The sequence below is a fragment of the Aspergillus pseudonomiae genome (genome assembly GCF_009193645.1).
Source record: "Aspergillus pseudonomiae strain CBS 119388 unplaced genomic scaffold BDV37scaffold_37, whole genome shotgun sequence".
NCBI classification, from domain to species: domain Eukaryota; kingdom Fungi; phylum Ascomycota; class Eurotiomycetes; order Eurotiales; family Aspergillaceae; genus Aspergillus; species Aspergillus pseudonomiae.
The window spans coordinates 223,079-239,573 of record NW_022476029.1 but is presented as its reverse complement, the minus strand read 5'-3'; the positions used below and the strand labels follow the sequence as shown (position 1 = coordinate 239,573).

General features: G+C 48.6%; 4 protein-coding genes across 4 annotated transcripts; 1 reads left to right on the top strand and 3 right to left on the bottom strand.

Annotated features, from left to right (window-relative positions):
• Window positions 1-3,788: 3,788 nt before the first annotated feature.
• BDV37DRAFT_249642 (folliculin domain-containing protein) lies at window positions 3,789-6,481 on the bottom strand. Its single transcript, XM_032082116.1, has 2 exons — window positions 5,979-6,481; window positions 3,789-5,663 (listed from the first exon to the last, which is right to left on the bottom strand). Exons 1-2 carry the CDS (start codon window positions 5,988-5,990, stop codon window positions 4,320-4,322), a joined length of 1,356 nt encoding a protein of 451 aa, XP_031941014.1. The 5' UTR covers window positions 5,991-6,481; the 3' UTR covers window positions 3,789-4,319.
• A 4,335-nt stretch (window positions 6,482-10,816) lies between these two features.
• Window positions 10,817-11,217, bottom strand: BDV37DRAFT_249640 (uncharacterized protein). Its single transcript, XM_032082115.1, has one exon. The coding sequence runs from the start codon at window positions 11,179-11,181 to the stop codon at window positions 10,972-10,974; it is 210 nt and encodes a 69-aa protein (XP_031941013.1). The 5' UTR covers window positions 11,182-11,217; the 3' UTR covers window positions 10,817-10,971.
• A 488-nt stretch (window positions 11,218-11,705) lies between these two features.
• Window positions 11,706-14,453, bottom strand: grc3 (putative RNA processing protein Grc3). The gene is made up of 4 exons (XM_032078712.1): window positions 14,389-14,453; window positions 13,927-14,332; window positions 13,434-13,872; window positions 11,706-13,381 (listed from the first exon to the last, which is right to left on the bottom strand). The coding sequence occupies exons 1-4, from the start codon at window positions 14,420-14,422 to the stop codon at window positions 11,765-11,767; spliced, it is 2,496 nt and encodes an 831-aa protein (XP_031941012.1). The 5' UTR covers window positions 14,423-14,453; the 3' UTR covers window positions 11,706-11,764.
• A 326-nt stretch (window positions 14,454-14,779) lies between these two features.
• BDV37DRAFT_249637 (DNA-directed RNA polymerase I subunit RPA34) lies at window positions 14,780-16,193 on the top strand. Its single transcript, XM_032082114.1, has 2 exons — window positions 14,780-15,003; window positions 15,057-16,193. The coding sequence occupies exons 1-2, from the start codon at window positions 14,846-14,848 to the stop codon at window positions 15,808-15,810; spliced, it is 912 nt and encodes a 303-aa protein (XP_031941011.1). The 5' UTR covers window positions 14,780-14,845; the 3' UTR covers window positions 15,811-16,193.
• Window positions 16,194-16,495: the final 302 nt, after the last annotated feature.

Genomic DNA, 16,495 nt, shown 5'->3' with positions numbered 1-16,495 from the left:
AAGCTTTGGCAAAAGAAATGGCAAAGTACGACAAGGAGTCCGTCAAATTTGAGGAAAAGAAGAAGTTCTTGGTTGGTAAACAAAAGAAGCTGGAGAAGACGATGCAAACTGCTCGTTTGGCTGCTTCTGAATGTGAAAGCTTGGTTGAGAAACATACTAGTGATATCACCAAGAAGACCAAAGAAACGACGGATCTAGAGAAAGAGCTGAGAGGGGAAGAGGATGAATTGTCGGCAATCCGTGAAAGCTTAAAGGGCAAAACCCAGGGTCTTTCGGATAAGATCACGGCCAAACAGAAGTCACTTGAACCATGGGATGAAAAGATCAACAAAAAAGTCTCCGCTGTTGCAGTGGCACAAAGTGAGCTTGACATTCTCCGAGAGAGAAGCAATGCCGGTGCTGTACTCCTGGAGGAAGCACAGAGCAAGGTTTCATCTATCGAGGAAACGCTAGCCGCCAAGGAAACCGATCTTGAGGAACGGAAAGAACAAAAGGCCGTTCTTGAGGAAGAGGTCGCGAAGCTAAAGCACGACCTCAAAAAGTATGCCCACAGGGAGCCAGATGTTCGCGCTCATGTCTCCAGCGCCCGGCAAAAAGCCGACGAAGCAAGAGCTAGCCTTGCAAGCACGCAAAACCGTGGCAGCGTACTGTCCGGCCTCATGCGTCTCAAGGAATCTGGCCGTATCGAAGGGTTCCATGGACGACTCGGAAACCTCGGGACAATCGATGAGAAATATGACGTGGCTATATCCACGGCTTGTCCAGCGTTGGAAAATATGGTGGTAGACACAGTCGAGGTTGGTCAACAATGCATCGACTATCTGCGGAAGAACAACCTTGGCCGAGCCAACTTTATACTTCTAGATCGTCTTCCACGACGGGATATGTCAGGGGTATTCACCCCGGAGAGTGTCCCACGTCTATTTGATCTCGTGAAGCCCAAGGATCCGAAATTTGCTCCTGCCTTCTACAGCGTGATGCAGAATACTCTTGTCGCCAAGGACCTAGAGCAAGCCAATCGCATTGCCTACGGTGCCAGACGATGGAGAGTAGTGACCCTTGATGGGCAGCTCATCGATACGTCCGGTACCATGAGTGGTGGTGGTACCCGTGTTGCCCGTGGTGCAATGTCATCGAAGCAGGTCGCGGACACCAGCAAAGAGCAGGTTGCAAGGCTCGAAGGCGACCTCGAGGAAATGGAAAGGAAGTTCCAGGCTTTCCAGGAGAAGCAAAGACATATTGAGGCGGCGATGAGAGAGAAGTCCGAGGAAATCCCCCGTGTCGAGACGAAGATTCAGAAGATCTTAATCGAGATTGAAAGTACCAACCGTAGTCTCGCAGATGCCCAGCGGCGCGTGAAGGAGTTGAGTGCTGCTCACAAGCCATCCAAGACAGATGCAGCCCAGGCTGCAGCTCTAGAGAAGCAGATCGCTTCTCTCGAAGAGGAAATTGAAGATCTCCGTTCACAGAAGGGAGGCATTGAAGAAGAGATTCAAACTCTACAGAACAAGATCATGGAGGTTGGTGGTGTAAGATTGCGTGGTCAGAAGGCTAGAGTCGACGGTCTGAAAGAGCAGATCGGCATGCTTGCCGAAGAGATCTCAAATGCGGAAGTCGGGAAGTCTAAGAACGAGAAGCTTATAGCCAAACATCAAAAAACACGTGGAGATGCTGAAGAGGAGCTCGAGCATGTTACCGCGGACCTTGACAGGCTGAATGAGGATGTCTCCAACCAGGCTAACGATGCATCTGGCTGGAAACAAAAGGTAGAGGAAGCACAAGAGGCCCTCGAATCGAAGAAGGGCGACCTCAAGACCGTGAAGGCAGAGTTGGATGAGAAGGTGGCCGAATTAAACGAATCTCGGGCCACAGAAATCGAAATGCGCAATAAACTTGAGGAGAATCAAAAGGCTTTGGCAGAGAATGAAAAGCGCGGGCGCTACTGGCACGAGAAGCTCTCCAAGTTGTCATTGCAGAATGTGAGCGACCTTGGAAATGAGGAAGCACCTGCAGAGCTGCAAACTTATACCAAGGATGAGTTGTTGGAGATGAACAAGGAGTCTTTGAAAGCTACTATTGCAGCTTTGGAAGAGAAGACGCAGAACTCACCTGTTGACCTCTCTGTGATCGAAGAGTACCGTCGCCGATCAGCTGAACACGAAGCGCGCTCAGCGGATCTCAATACTGCCCTTGCATCTCGTGACAGTGCTAAAGCCCGTCTTGACGGCCTTCGATCTGCTCGCTTGAATGGATTCATGGAAGGCTTCAGCATCATCTCACTCCGCCTGAAGGAGATGTACCAGATGATTACGATGGGTGGTAATGCAGAGCTAGAACTAGTGGATTCTTTAGATCCTTTCTCTGAAGGTATCTTGTTCTCCGTCATGCCTCCGAAGAAGAGCTGGAAGAACATTGGCAACTTGTCCGGTGGTGAGAAGACACTGTCTAGTTTGGCCCTGGTTTTCGCCTTGCACCATTACAAGCCTACGCCGCTGTACGTCATGGACGAAATCGATGCCGCCTTGGATTTCAGAAACGTAGGTGCACCCCATTGTCTCTCGACAGCACAAGCAACTAACCCAAGTGTTCCAGGTCTCCATCGTGGCTTCATACATCAAAGAGAGGACAAAGAACGCGCAATTCATTGTTATCTCCTTGAGAAACAACATGGTAAGCTCCTCAACCTGGTGGGCTGCTCTTGGATATCGCTAACGGATAGTAGTTCGAACTTGCATCGCGCCTGGTCGGTGTCTACAAGGTCAACCATAAGACGAAGAGCGTGACCATCGAGAACAAGGACTATATCAAGAGACAGTAATGAATGCAGAACATAGGGTGCTTGTTGTTTTTCGCTGCTTTCTCAACGAATGTTTATGAGCCGGAAATGGATTGGAATATGTTGTGGTTCATGTTTGTTCGGTGTGATGGGTTTCTGCAAGTATTTTTGATTCTTTTATGATGTCCACGGATACCGACAAAGATTTTGGGATAGGTCACTTCTATTCGGTTGAACATGTTCTTCATTGTGTTCTACAGTATATAATTTTCTCATGACGGATGGATATCTCTGCGACTTACGTCTAGTTTACCATCAGTTTGAATCTTCAGATCGATTAATTGATCACATCTCTATCGGTCAACCCTTAAACACGACATCTCTATGATGCATACCTTAAACACTCACTTGCATGCACTGGCATGCTCTTAGCCATAGAAGACGGGGAGGAGAGCGATCACCTATAGAGTTGGAGAAAAGCAAGGTACGAAGCACAATGGTATATAAGGACGCCACCTACGCACTAGCCAACGATGGCCGACTAAACGCTAACCTTGGGAGACAGTTATACTTCTCGGAAAGACGCCAGTAGGTTTCTACCACCATCGTATCGTAGATATAGAACGGGAGTGATACTGTCTTTTGCGATGCGGTCTGCTACAATACTAGCACAACGTGTATATATAAACTTATATAAAATATTTCTACTAGTAGTATATTATATCATCGACTTAAACTCACATTGGGCTTGGATCCTAGAGTCTTTCATGTCGCCGTAGAATGGGATATTCTCTGTCCCCATTGTGGAATGCTTTTGCGGGTACTAATATATTCCCAGGCTTTCCTCGGTGGAATATTGAATAGAATGGCTGAATTCATGAGCAAATCATTGGGGGATGTTCCAGCCAGTATCGAGGCAATGATATTCTAGATCGATCCTCGATTACGATAGTACTCGAGATTTATCAATTCGATATCTCTTCTTACATAGAGCAAGTCTACGGATACATACTTCTCGATTAAATCATAGTGTTTGATTCAAACCCAGAGAAAGGGCCCTGTTGAGATAGAATACATACAAGCATGTCAAATGTCGCGCGAGCGTTTCGTTCATCGCTTTCGTAACCGACATTCATATCATGAACCAAGTGCTTGCCAGCCTCGTCCTCTCCCTTGATATTATTAAAAAATATAAGTAGTAAAGTGCGTATTCGAAGTTGAAAGGGAATCGAGCAAAACTAGATCATTTGTTCACCCACGCTTGGAAAGAAGAAGTAAAGAAACTGGATAGAGGTATGTTGCCCAAAATAAACCGAAACTCCGCTTCCATCTTAAAAGGCGCCGTAGTCTATGTCGAATCCGTCCGTCAATGTCACAAAGGCTAAGAAATGAAAGAACAAAAGAAAAAGCACAAAAACAGGTCATTGTCATTGACCGTCATTCATGAAGCAATATCCACTCGGTTATAATGGGATATTGTAAAGATGCACGTGGAACCGTGATCTGTTATGTAAAGGAGTTTGATAGCGACCATCAATGTGGGTTATGCAACAACTGATCGGCGTGGCGCGATAGGGATAGGTTTGGGACCCGAAGATATATCAAGTGTCGACATCCCAAGGTCGCTATCTTCGTATTTCTGCGACGTCTTCGGTTTATTGCCAGTCGCGATCGAAGACCGTCGCGTTTCCTCGCCGTCACGTATCGTACTGCAGACGAATCGTTCTTCGGAAATGGGGTCGGCTCCGAACATCGAGCCTAACTGTTGCAAGAGAGCGACAAAGTTTGCGTGAATTTCTGCAAAGATGTACTGGTTGCCCACAATCTCGCTGAGATTCCTTGCCTTCACCTGGCCAGGGCGGCGAAGCTGACCATCTGGATCAAGGGCGCGGCCGGTGAGGAAGGAAGAGACTGGGGTGTACTGTCTATTGTTCGTTCGATCGGGTCCTCGATTCTGCTCTTCACGACGCTTTTCTTCCTCCTGATATTTCTCAGCCGATTTGACGATTCCCGCTGAGATTCGGCCGAAAGCGCGCCATATCACCGGACAAGCACGGAACGCCCTGCCGGTGTCTTTGCCGGCCAGGGCAACCAATGCGTAGCTGCGCCGTTTCCCGCGTGCCATCGGGTCCGGAAGGCGAAAGACAAATGCGATCGTATACCCTGCAGAGGAGTCGCCAAAGCATAAGGGACCGGAGGAAGCACCTTGCGGGAGGAGTTCACAACTCAAGGTTCGAATGGAAGAACGTCGGAGAAGAGCATAATCTGCTGGGTTTGGAGGGCCTCGTAGCGAAAGATAGGTGAGAATATGTGTGTGGCAAGAGGCATCGGATGCAACTGAGGAGGAATGTAAAGACTCAGGGTAGGAGGCGTGTCCATGCGGGTCGTGTGCACCGTCTTCAGTTTCGGGGTGACTTGAGCCGCAAGAGTAGACGACCTCTCTCGAGCGCAAAACGGGACTCCCGTTTTTCCCTTTACCATCGCTCTTAGGCGTACCGGGAGCGCCGGGAGGGAGCTGCTTGCTCACATCGTCGGGCAATGTCAAGCTACAGCTTGCGCAGGTATCGCCTTCTGCGCCTCCGAGTGGATTCAATCTCTGCTGGGCGTCTGCTGGATTGGCCTGCGGCTTGATGAAGTAGGGGTGATCCTCGATTTTTTCCAAGTCGGCTTTGCCGGGAAGTTTTCCGGGAAGTTTGGATGAATTGGAGTCCTTGCCATAAATGGGGCTCTGTAGATGAGAAGATATCGTGTCATGAGAAGTTGCAGGGGTGTCGTCGGGAGAGAAATCGGATCTGTCTGGGTAGCATTGCGAGCAGGAGAATGGCAAGACCTGCGAGCAGATGATCGAGGTGGGACCATGCACCTCGCAGAAATGCGTCAAGGAGAGCTAGTGGACGAACAGTTAGTTTCGGACAAGTAACTCTCCGAGAAATACGAGCAGATGTTGGAGACCCCCACGGCGAGAGGGAGGCGAACAATGATGAGATCATCATTCTGGAGAGGCCCCATGCGACCATGGTGCGCTCAACACATGAATTGGGTGACAGGCCAATTCATAGAAGGTAGAAAGCATCCATGGAAAAATTGGGTAACAGTGATAATACACATTGTTACGTTCGATGCGATAGAGCGCAGGGGACGGATGGGATAGTAAGGGCGATAGCGTTGTGCGTCCAAGCCGGAAAATATAGTTCAGACTTACAATGAAATCCATATCCACGAGTATTAACGTCTAGCAGTATCCAACAACCATATTAGACCATTATTTCGATACATGCTTTCCGAGAATGAAGAACCAAGTGGCGAAGATCGTGGTTGTCGCAACGACGCAGGGTCGAACACTGCAGTCAGACTGAGAGAGAGCGAGTGCGGAATGTATGTAGGGTCGAATCTGGCTGGACCGGGGGGTTTTCCAGACCAAAGCAAGTCAAAATTCGAGAGCGAGAGAGAGAGTGTTAGCTGCAAACCCGACTCGACACCCTCGTCGTCGCTGGGGAAAGGGCTGCAAAGGCCAGCTTGCAGACCAAGAAACTGGACGTAAAGGAAGGAAAGAAACGAAGGGCGAGGAGGCGAATATTAAAGATGAAAGAACCGACGAGTCTACTTTTCCACTGGCAGGATCGTTACTATGCAAGATTAATGGATCAAAAGGAAGGGGGGGGTGGAAAGACTCCCAATGTGGATCCGCCATCGGCTGCGTACGGTATCGTTCCGTACGGTCATGGTTCAGGCCGAGAACAGTAGGAGGCCCAATGACCTTTGACCCAAACAAAAGCCTCAAGCCACTTTCTTTCCCCCACTAGGCCTTTTTCAATTCTTTTCACTGTTGAATGATTTCTCCCCGTCCATACAGACCGATTACATCTTATGTATGGAAGCAAGGTTGGAGGGGCAGTCATCCATTCATGCATTCGATTCATTGTACATATGTACATACATACATATGTACACACCTACATCAAATGTACGTACTTAGAGAATGACCTACAGAGGTAGTACTTCCATGATTAGTATTGTACCTCCGGAATGGAGTTCTTGTAGTACTGTACGGTCGTATCTATAGGATTCTTTGGCTCACTCTCGAATATTATATTACGAAAGGGCCTCTCCCTCGTACAACGTAATCCCTCATTGTTTGATTCAGATTCTCAGCGCTAACACAATTCCTCGTCCAACGGGGTAAATAAATAAAACAAAAACCCAATTCTGCTGGATCTGGTTCGCTTGTGGTGAATGAAACTAGCTGAGATCGTTCAGTTCTTGGCCAACTAGTCGGATGGAGCCCCGACAGAAAACGGTCTTCCCCCAGCCCATAGTATTAGTTACACCGAACTTAACTCGACAATCTTCCATGTTGATGATATGCTAGTATGTTTGTAGACTGAAAATATACTTGTTCGCTTAATCAGGCTGAAACGTTTCAGGAGAGATCATCGATTCAAGGGGACGAGCAGAAAAGGAGGGTCATTCATTTTCATTCATTCATACCGGTGGTAAGGAAGTTACCAAGAACGTCTCGGGAAAACGCCCAAGGCTTGTACAGGCTTGCCAGAGTGGAAGGAATCTCTCCGTACCCAATTTGACGGGACAGCGTCTGGCCGCTAAAATCGATGCTCCCCGATTTCTTTACGCAATCGAAGGTTTGTAGAACGGGAAATGGAAGAAGTCAATCGCAGATCCATCCTTATCCTTTTTCCGCGGTTCTTTGCCTTTTTCCCTGTCTGTCTTTTTTTTTTTTTTTTTTTTTTTTTTTTTTTTTTTTTTTTTTTTTTTTTTTTTTTTTTTCTTTTTTTTTTTTTTTTTTTTTTTTTTTTTTTTTTTTTTTTTTCTTTTTTTGCTTTTCTTCCTTTCAACCAACTTTCCGAGAAATAAAAAAAGTACATTAATGACGATTATTGACTGCCACCAGCAAGGCACTTCACACACAAGTTTTTTCTTCTTTGTTTGGAAATATATTTTTATCTATATAAAAAAGCCCGGCTTAAAATAAAATAGAATTATCAGGGGAAATTGTCTATGGAATTTATTTGCCCGGTGACCATGAAAGGGAAGAAAATAGATTAAAAATAAATAAACCAAAAAAAATAAAAAAAAATAAAGCCAAATAAGATAAATCCAAGACGAATTGAAGAAAATCCGTAGTACCCATCCCCAAGTCAGGAATACCTATTTGCCGTCCCAATGCCGGCTGTCCCGCGACGACCCAGGGCTATTCCCTGGTTTTTATCGGTATGATCCCCGTCGACTGTGTCCCTGGAGTCTGGAATTGAGAATCACGATAAGCCTCAAGGTAATCAGTACATTCTTTGGATCTGGGAGCAATCAAATCACAGCCATGGTAAACAATCATGCCGGAGGTCTAGGGTTATGGTAACCCTGCCGTAACTTACGGTTGGAACCGTTTTCGTCTGGCTCTCCATTTGTCTTCAAGCCAACCCCGATCGAGTAAAGCTCCACGAGAGAGGATCCGAAGCAGGCTAGACTCTGTCACATGTCCCAGGAGGGGATTCACGTTTGCTGCCTCAGCCCTTAAAATGGAGTTTGTCCTGTTTCTTAAGTCCGCTAGCTGTTCCATCTCGAAACCTCGGTGGGAGCAAGTAAATAGCAAATACTACCTACGGATAAATCCTCTCGGAGTCCGGAGTATTCTCCTCATAGGAAAATACACAGGAAAAAAAAATACAACGAAGTACTAACAAAAGGGGTTTTCAAATACAAACAACCGGTCTTTCCCCGGGGTCGACTCCGTAGACTACTACCAAATCATCCTTCCTCAAGCACAACGAAAAGTACAGACGAGGATATACTCCGTGATTCGGTGCACACCACACTGTCAGACGGTCGAGAGCCTTGTCACTCCAATTCCTGGCCCTCCGATTTGCTACGAGGAACAGAGGTCTAGAAGGAAGCAAAAATAACCTTTTTTTCGTTTCAGTGAACTCGGAATCGCGGCACTCAAACCGACTATCATATGCTACTCGTTACTACTTCTGGTACCAGGAAGTTCACTCCATGGGACAGTAAAACCTAGAGTAAAAAAAGAATATTTTAGCATCAACAGAACTTCTGGTTCGTGGTTCCACCTCACCTTATGGTGAACCCGGTACAGCCCAATCTTGGGGGGAGCCATGCGGGTGTCGTCGCCTACGTACTCTTGTACATACATACACTAGATAGTAGTATCACTAACCTACATTTGTTGCTGCATGCGGAGTGCAGCTCCCCGTCGATGATAATTAGCGGGATGTCACGGGACCGACAGACGGGGGAGTCCATTCCAATTCGCCCCCGATACCAACTACCGATGATTACCCATGCGAGATCGGGATCATCGCCGAGGAGAGAAAGAGAGAGGGTGTAAATGAGAGTGTCTGGCACGGGGACTTGTCGTCTGGAAGCGACTCTGGTGAGGGATCCCGGGAGGTTTCGCGCGAAATAACACCGAACTAATCCTGAGCTCTGAGGAGTGAGGACGGATCAATGCGGCTGGGGTTGGATGCGACCGGCGGGATTCCCTGTCGCCCAATGTCACGGTGCAGGGTGGACAGTGCGTCCTCTAAGTTCATCCCTCCCTTACATTCTACATCGCGAACTACTGGTCGGGTGGTCAGGTCGTATGTTAGACAGTCCATACATACCTATAGCGAGTCCCTGTTAATGCCATGGATTCACTTGGTCGCGGCATTAGGGTTTGAGACATGTGAAGGTCGTAGCTCTTATCAGGCTGAGCGATGTGATAGATCTGGAGTGTGATGGAGATGATGCATATAGCTCCATACCGATAAAGCTCCGTGTCTGCAATACAATGCGATTGTCAACCCGAAGTGAAGCTGATTTTAGACACTACCGATATCATCCTCATTCCTTTCTCTTCACTAGTCCCCATCCGATTAAAACGATCCCCAGCCGTACTTAATCATTATCCGCCGCCCTCTAATCTCGCATAATCCTTATCTGAAACACCCACGTCCGTAATCAGCCTTAAGACATGGATACTACTAGCGAATGTAGACAGGGTTTCTCGGTATATATCCGAACAGGCTATATATTGACTATGGGGATCGAGTAGGTATTCCATCCCATTCCATTGCAGAGGTGTTCCTGCAGAGACGATGTCAAATCGAAGTTCCGTACGGATGAAGCAGGTTTACCCGATTACTACTCGAGTCTAGAAGCACTTGCTTACATGCATCCTGTATGGATGGATTTACCAAATTATTACCGACTTACATACAATTACGGTACGACAATGACAGAACCACCACCGATTCACAGAATGGTAAGCAAGCACACGACCTCACTCCACTTCTTCTCACCAAAATAACCAGCTTGGGTCCTGGGATCCATGGAGTTGCCTTCCTTGCCAAATGTATCCACCGCGGCGCCCAGACAACTTCAGGTTACGGTACCTTTTGGGTAAGAACGACGGTCCCCACGTGGCAATCTATCCTCATGATTTGCTGCTTGCGTTTGGCTCCGTTGAGAAACCTTCCCGTCTGAGCTGAATTCACGAGGGGCCAATGATCTGGCTCTCGCTGCGTGTCATTCTCCCGACGTACATTTCCTGTTATGCATGGTCCAAGAGGACGGTGGATAATCGTAGGCGGTATATGTCATGACTACGTACTCATATATGTCGCTTCGTATATCGAGACTAGTATGCCGACGGTGCAGCCAATTGCACCTTCAAGAAGGCAACATCCACGGTGCGGCGGAAGCTTCGGCTATACTAGCACCAGCACTAACAATACTCTCTTTCAGCGCCCTCTCTCAAGGACAAAGGACTTGGCCTTCTTAGTGGTGGATCAACCGTTGACATCCACCGTGAACTTTGAAGCGGTGCCTGACTTTCTCTCTTCTGGCCTGTGCTTCTCGTCCAGCGGGTTAGTAACCACGGAGTATTCCCAAGTATGGACAATACCGATGGATCTTGAATTTCTACCGCGGCTTTCGGTTGAATGACATTTGTAGGAGTATGTAGTTCCACGTACTATGTACCCAGTACGTACTATTAGTAGTATCATCACATGGATCCTCAAACACAGTCCTGCGTAGCCATGTAACAACAGCAGCAGCAACAACAACAACAACAACAATAACAACAATACCAACTCCTCCCCCCAGCATTCCACAACCTCCCCTCCGAAACAACCGCAAGACTCGGACCGAACCCGGTCCATCCATGAGGATAGTATTTAACTCGAATAGGCAGTCCAAGTGAGACATCCATGCATTGCCCTCGAGATTTCCGACCACGAAAATAAGCAACAAGCAGAATGCAAGTGTTCTAGACTGGACCGACAAGGATTGTTGTGTTGTTTATTTGTCTCGTGCAGCCTCACATTAGGTAAACTAACTAACCAACCTAACCTGAGTTCTTGTTCCAGAAATTGCGGAATCCACATTTGAGCGATTTTCTGACTGTCCCCTGCAGTAGTTCCATCTCTTGCACCCCGGGTGGATCGAGGTACAGGTGTGTTTTTTTTTTTTTTTTTTTTTTTTTTTTTTTTGGGAGTGGGATTTTTTTTTTTTTTTTTTTTTTTTTTTTTTTGTTTTCTTTGGGGTTGTGTTGTGGGTATCTAGTAGGTACTATCTATCGGGCTATGGATCTGTATACGTGGTGATGGTGTGACCCTTTTGGTTCGTATACATGGGTGTTGTTTTTGGCTGCAGGATCCGATGTCATGGGCTTGTTTAAGATAAGGAATCCCAGTCGTGAGGTCATGGGGAGGGTTGTAAATTTTTCTTTTTTTCTTTTTTTTCTTCGTGGCGTGGATGTGTCTGGTTGGATTAGGGAATGGTTTCCACTGTGGCTGGCGGGCCGGGGACAAGTCGTTCCTCATTGTCAAGTAAATGCATACATACAAAATTTTGGGTATACAGTGATGGAGTGTTGTTTGAGTTTACAGGAAAATAACCACACATAATACATGCTCCTCGCATCGTAGAAGATAACTAGGGAGAATATCGCCAACGCGACTGCATGAACTACCAGTCTCCTTCGCTCTCGCTGCCGGGGTATGCCTTCTTGCGCAGCTTCCACAGGGATTTCTCCCGCTGCGCCGCCTCCCGCTGCTGGCCGCTGTTGTCTTCAATTACCGTCATCCAGGGTGCATTGCTGGCCCGTCGAATGCGGTCACGGAGGATCGCAGACACCCGGGCTTGCTGTTCTGGTTCGAGGAGGCTGTCTTCTTGGTCGGTGGGGGCTTCGGTCTTCTTGAGCTTCTCGACGGACTCTCGATAGCGTCGCTCTTCGGCGCGTGCGGCGTAGTAATCTTCGCTAATCGCCCAGTTGGGGTTGTCGAGCTGGCCGCGGACGAGGACGATGCCGTGGCCTTGTTCGAGGGCGTCGCGGATCGCCGATCCCGCAATGGGGGTGACCAATTCCAGTCGCTGCGAGGAGACGTCGATGGAGCGTACGAGAGCGAGACCTAAGCAGCGGGATGCTTTCGGGTCGAGAGGGTTATTGCTACCGGAGCCCACGAACAGGTAGGGTAGGTTCTCGGTAGGTGTGCGAGCGATGTTTGCATCGATGAATGGGTTAATGGGGTCCTGGGAAGTACCTCCATCCATCGGTGTATCGGTGGAATCGTCCATGGTGACATCTGCATCTGCGGATTGGGCAGGGTGGTGATTTGTTAGACCGGGGCCATCGTTCTGGCCGAGAATCGCTTTGGGGGACTCCACGGCGACGACAGCGACAATAGCCCCGTCCAGGACCTCCCGGAGCAGATCAGGGTCGATCTGAGAGCCCATGACCATAACACCCTTGATACCCTGCTTGGGTCCGGCGTAGTGGACGTGGAATGGCCTGGCCCGGGAGATTGGCTTCTCTAACCACAGCGGGTTGCTGATTTCGGTGGGGCGAGTCATGTGGAAGTAGGACTGCATCTGCATGGACCGTAGCTGCGCGCTGGACCGGCTTACGAAGTCGGTTGGCTGGGACGGGAGGATGGTCAGAGGGACCATAGCTTCTTGAGCTGCCTGACCGAGAGGCATCACGACCTCTGTGGGACCTTTCTCGCTCATGTATACGACATCGGACAAGCCGAGGGATCGAACGAGCCATGTCGCAACTTCTAAACCAAGTCCAAAAATCCATCCGGGATAGTTGATGATCAGCGGACATTGGGGGTAGCTTGCCAGCAAGGCACGGTAGCGATCCATGAGGTCCATGGCCGCGAGCACGTAGTGGTCAGGGTCGTCTTTAGGCGATATGGCCCCGATGTGATGGGCTCTGATGATGGTTCCCTCCTGGGGACTATCTACCGATGGGTGGGAGAATGGGGGGCCGAAGACGGGGGACCGGAGATGCGCCAGATACACTTGTCCCATGGGAGAGAATTCTGGTTGGCCGGGGTCAAGATCAAGGAAGGCGACGCCATCGGTGTTACAGTAATTCGTTTCAGTCTGCGGGGCCGGGCTGAGCAGATGGTTTAGCAGATACCGGCTGAATGTAGATTTTCCAGAAGCTTTGGGGCCACAGATCAGTGCCTTTAATCGACCTCCTCGCTGAGATAGCGATTTGATAGCTGAGCTCCATTGCTTCTCCAGATGCAATGGCCGGAGATGTCGTTTGAAGGAGTCGTCTGCGGACGTGTACAGCTACAAAATGTCAATACAGTGGCCCGATATCAGGGTAACGAGATCCACTTACGACGGAGAACGTCCTTTTAGCGGAAGATGGGGCATTTCTGAGTGTGAGTTTGTCGGCTGAGGTATTTTTGCCATTCCATATCCGTCGATATAGAGGAGACAGATCCCTGAGGCGATAGATACCACTGTGGCAGGACTTGACTTCAATCTCTGCTGCCCCATCAACCCCTGATACACACTTTATCACGGGTAATGAATGTGTAGACGGGGCGTAAACTCGGTAAAGTCGCGGAGAAGGGTGTAGTTTCGCACCCATGACACTGACGACACCGCGCTTCACCCACAGGTCGTAATGACCAATCAACACCAGACTCATTTTCTCCTTTATATGCACGCACAACGTATGTTCATCGCTGTAGACTATATTGCTCTTGCTCAAACGAGTTTTGGATAGAGGGAACTCTTGGATCGGCCCGGAGGTATCAGCGGGAGACTCGTAACTAGAGACCATCAGTGTCTATACCCAACGCAGCAGCTAGTACCTTAACACTTACCCATCAATATCACCTCTAAGAGGAGCGATTCCGGCACCATTCTCTCCCACAATTGGATTTTGCTCTTCAGTTTCTTCGTCTGAAGAAGACTGGTCTTCGGGTTCCTGGGGAGAGGTGCGAACAGGCAATTGTTCGCTAGATTCCACCGAAGGTGTTTTCTCCTTTTTCTCCACCGGTTTACTAGCTTTCAAGCTCTCAGCTTTCCGTTTTGAGGACCGCGTTGTCCGTCCCTGAGGTTCTCCGCTGGCAGGCGGGGTTGGCACCGCTTGTTCTGGCGAACGTCGTGGTTTCTTCGCCGGTGGCTCCTGCACTGATTCCGGTTGCGAAGGTTTTGCCACAGCTACCGCAGCCTGCATTTGCTGTTGACGAGCCTTACGCGCCGCAACGGCGCTCATTGGGGCCGGTGCTAAAGAAAGCCATGTCAGTAGACTTCTTTAATGAGGATAGTATGGCGCTGCGCACCGGCCGCCTGTTGCTTTTCCGCCTTTCTCTTCATATTTTCTAGAACCACAATGAGAATGACTAGATTTCGAGGTCATTCGTCAGCGTCGCAAAGACTGAAGAAACGACGTTGGCGGCTCTTTTTCAGAAAATCATTTAAGACCGCGGACTTTGATGGTGGTCCGTGCTTCGCGGAGCAGAAAAAAAAGGTTATCGCTCCGACGAGAACTACGTCGTTCTCTCAACTCGTAAAGAGTATTTGCTCTGTGATCTTTTATTCAAGACGATCGCCAATTGCACCTGTGAAATATCCAGCGTTAATTGCTAAATATTCCCTGTCGTCTTGCGAAAATCGACTTTGCTCTACAAGGCTTGGCGTTCCGTATCGCAAGCTCCAATTTTTTTTTTTTTTTTTTTTTTTGCTCCGCAATCTTTCGCATCAACGAACGTACTGTTCAGACGTCCTGCGAAAGACACAATGGCCCCCAAGTCGAAGGAAGTAATCACCTCGGACAGCGAGAGCAGTCGCTCCAGCTCTCCTGAAGTGTCGAAGGAAGCGGAGGTTTCGAGTTCGGAATCCGAGACCAGCGACAGCGATAATGACAGCGTTGCCTCCGAAACGCAGGACAAGAAAAAGTGAGCATTTGTTATGCCATACAGTGGCTTCAAATCTAATCCGCTACACATAGGTCCTCTAAGGTCTCCTTCCAGGCACCTCAACCCTACCGGGCACCCTCTGGTTTCAAAGCCGCGAAGAAGCAGTCGCCCCCCTCATCCAGCACTACCTCCCTTCTTTCCGATCTGCGCGGCAAACAAGTCTATCACATCACCGCTCCTGCGTTCCTGCCTCTGTCTAAGGTGAAGGAGATCTCACTGGGCAAAGTCATGAAGGGCGAGCCAGTCATGAAGCACGAAGGTGTGCAGTACGGAATTCCAGCGGAGAGTATAACCCAGAGCGATGTGGGCGGAAAGGCCCTTCTTTTGTACGACTCGAAATCTCAAACATATTACACTACATCGACAAAGGATATCCGGAGCTATCATGTCCAAGAGTTGATCAACCTTCCTGAAAGATCTGAGGAAAATGACACGGTGCTGGAAGCAGCCAAGGAACAGATCAAGCCGCCAAGGAAGCAGCCCAAGCACCTCAAGATGCGTTTCCGACCCGTTGGCAGCGAGCAGGTACCACCGGAGACCCTTGGAAGCAGTTCCGAGGAGTCGGAGGGGGAGCAGCCCACGTTCAAGGTGCCCAAGGAATCGCGCAAAGAGAAGGAAGATAAGAAGCGAAAGCACCATCAGACAGATGGGGAAGGTAGCCAGCCCAGTGCTGAGCCGCGGAAGAAATCCAAGAAAGAGGACGGAGTAGAGAAGGCCGAGAAGTCGAAGAAGTCGAGTAAGAGCAAGGAAGAGAAGAAGCGCAAGAAATCCGACAAGTCTGCTTGAGGTTGATTCTGTGAATCATGATTGCGCTTGTTTCCTTTCTCACCAAAAGTTAAATGGTATTTGCTATGCATGAAGGCGTGATGATACCTGCAATGGCCTCCTCGAGCTTACGGTTTTCTTTATTACCTCTGTTTTCTTCTATTCTTCTCCCTGTTAGCCCTGCAGCATCTGTACATAAGGACGAAATGTAGAATTTCTGTTGTTCGAGTATTAGGTCTGGTAAACTGGTCCTAGAACGTATGTATCTTTAAGGGCTCGAGAGACCACCATATATAAGGGGTGGAAGAGAAACGAAAAACTTCGGTCTAGTGCTTGGCAAATATATATAGTGTTATGACTGTTGAAATGTTTCCATGGATAACCATGTCCGTAGAAGGAGCACCATGGTCCCGTGGTGTTCAAGAGAGTGACCACAGATGGAGGCTGATCCAGGCTACCTTGTAAGTCGAGAGGCCCACTAAGGAGTGTCGATCAACCCGAGTCTATTTCGCCAATTAAGCATAGCCACTAAACCTCAATTATGGGGCCTCGTGAACTAATTTAGTCCTCCAGCTGTCAGTGATCCATTGTATGTACTGATACGTACTACCAAAAATTGGATGAACCCCTGGAGTCACAGGATTAATTATGACCGTAGAAAAAAAAATGGGTGAACATGTAGTAAACAATAAACTACCTCACGCGT

Bases quoted from the DNA above. Each gene is read 5' to 3' on its own strand.
- BDV37DRAFT_249640 (XM_032082115.1), bottom strand. From the start codon at position 11,181: ATGTGGATTCCGCAATTTCTGGAACAAGAACTCAGGTTAGGTTGGTTA.
- grc3 (XM_032078712.1), bottom strand. From the start codon at position 14,422: ATGAAGAGAAAGGCGGAAAAGCAACAGGCGGCCG. The intron at 14,333-14,388 runs GTGCGCAGCGCC...GGCTTTCTTTAG, and splicing joins GGAAAAGCAACAGGCGGCCG to CACCGGCCCCAATGAGCGCC. The intron at 13,382-13,433 runs GTAAGTGGATCT...GACATTTTGTAG, and splicing joins CTAAAAGGACGTTCTCCGTC to CTGTACACGTCCGCAGACGA.
- BDV37DRAFT_249637 (XM_032082114.1), top strand. From the start codon at position 14,846: ATGGCCCCCAAGTCGAAGGAAGTAATCACCTCGGACAGCGAGAGCAGT. The intron at 15,004-15,056 runs GTGAGCATTTGT...CGCTACACATAG, and splicing joins GAAACGCAGGACAAGAAAAA to GTCCTCTAAGGTCTCCTTCC.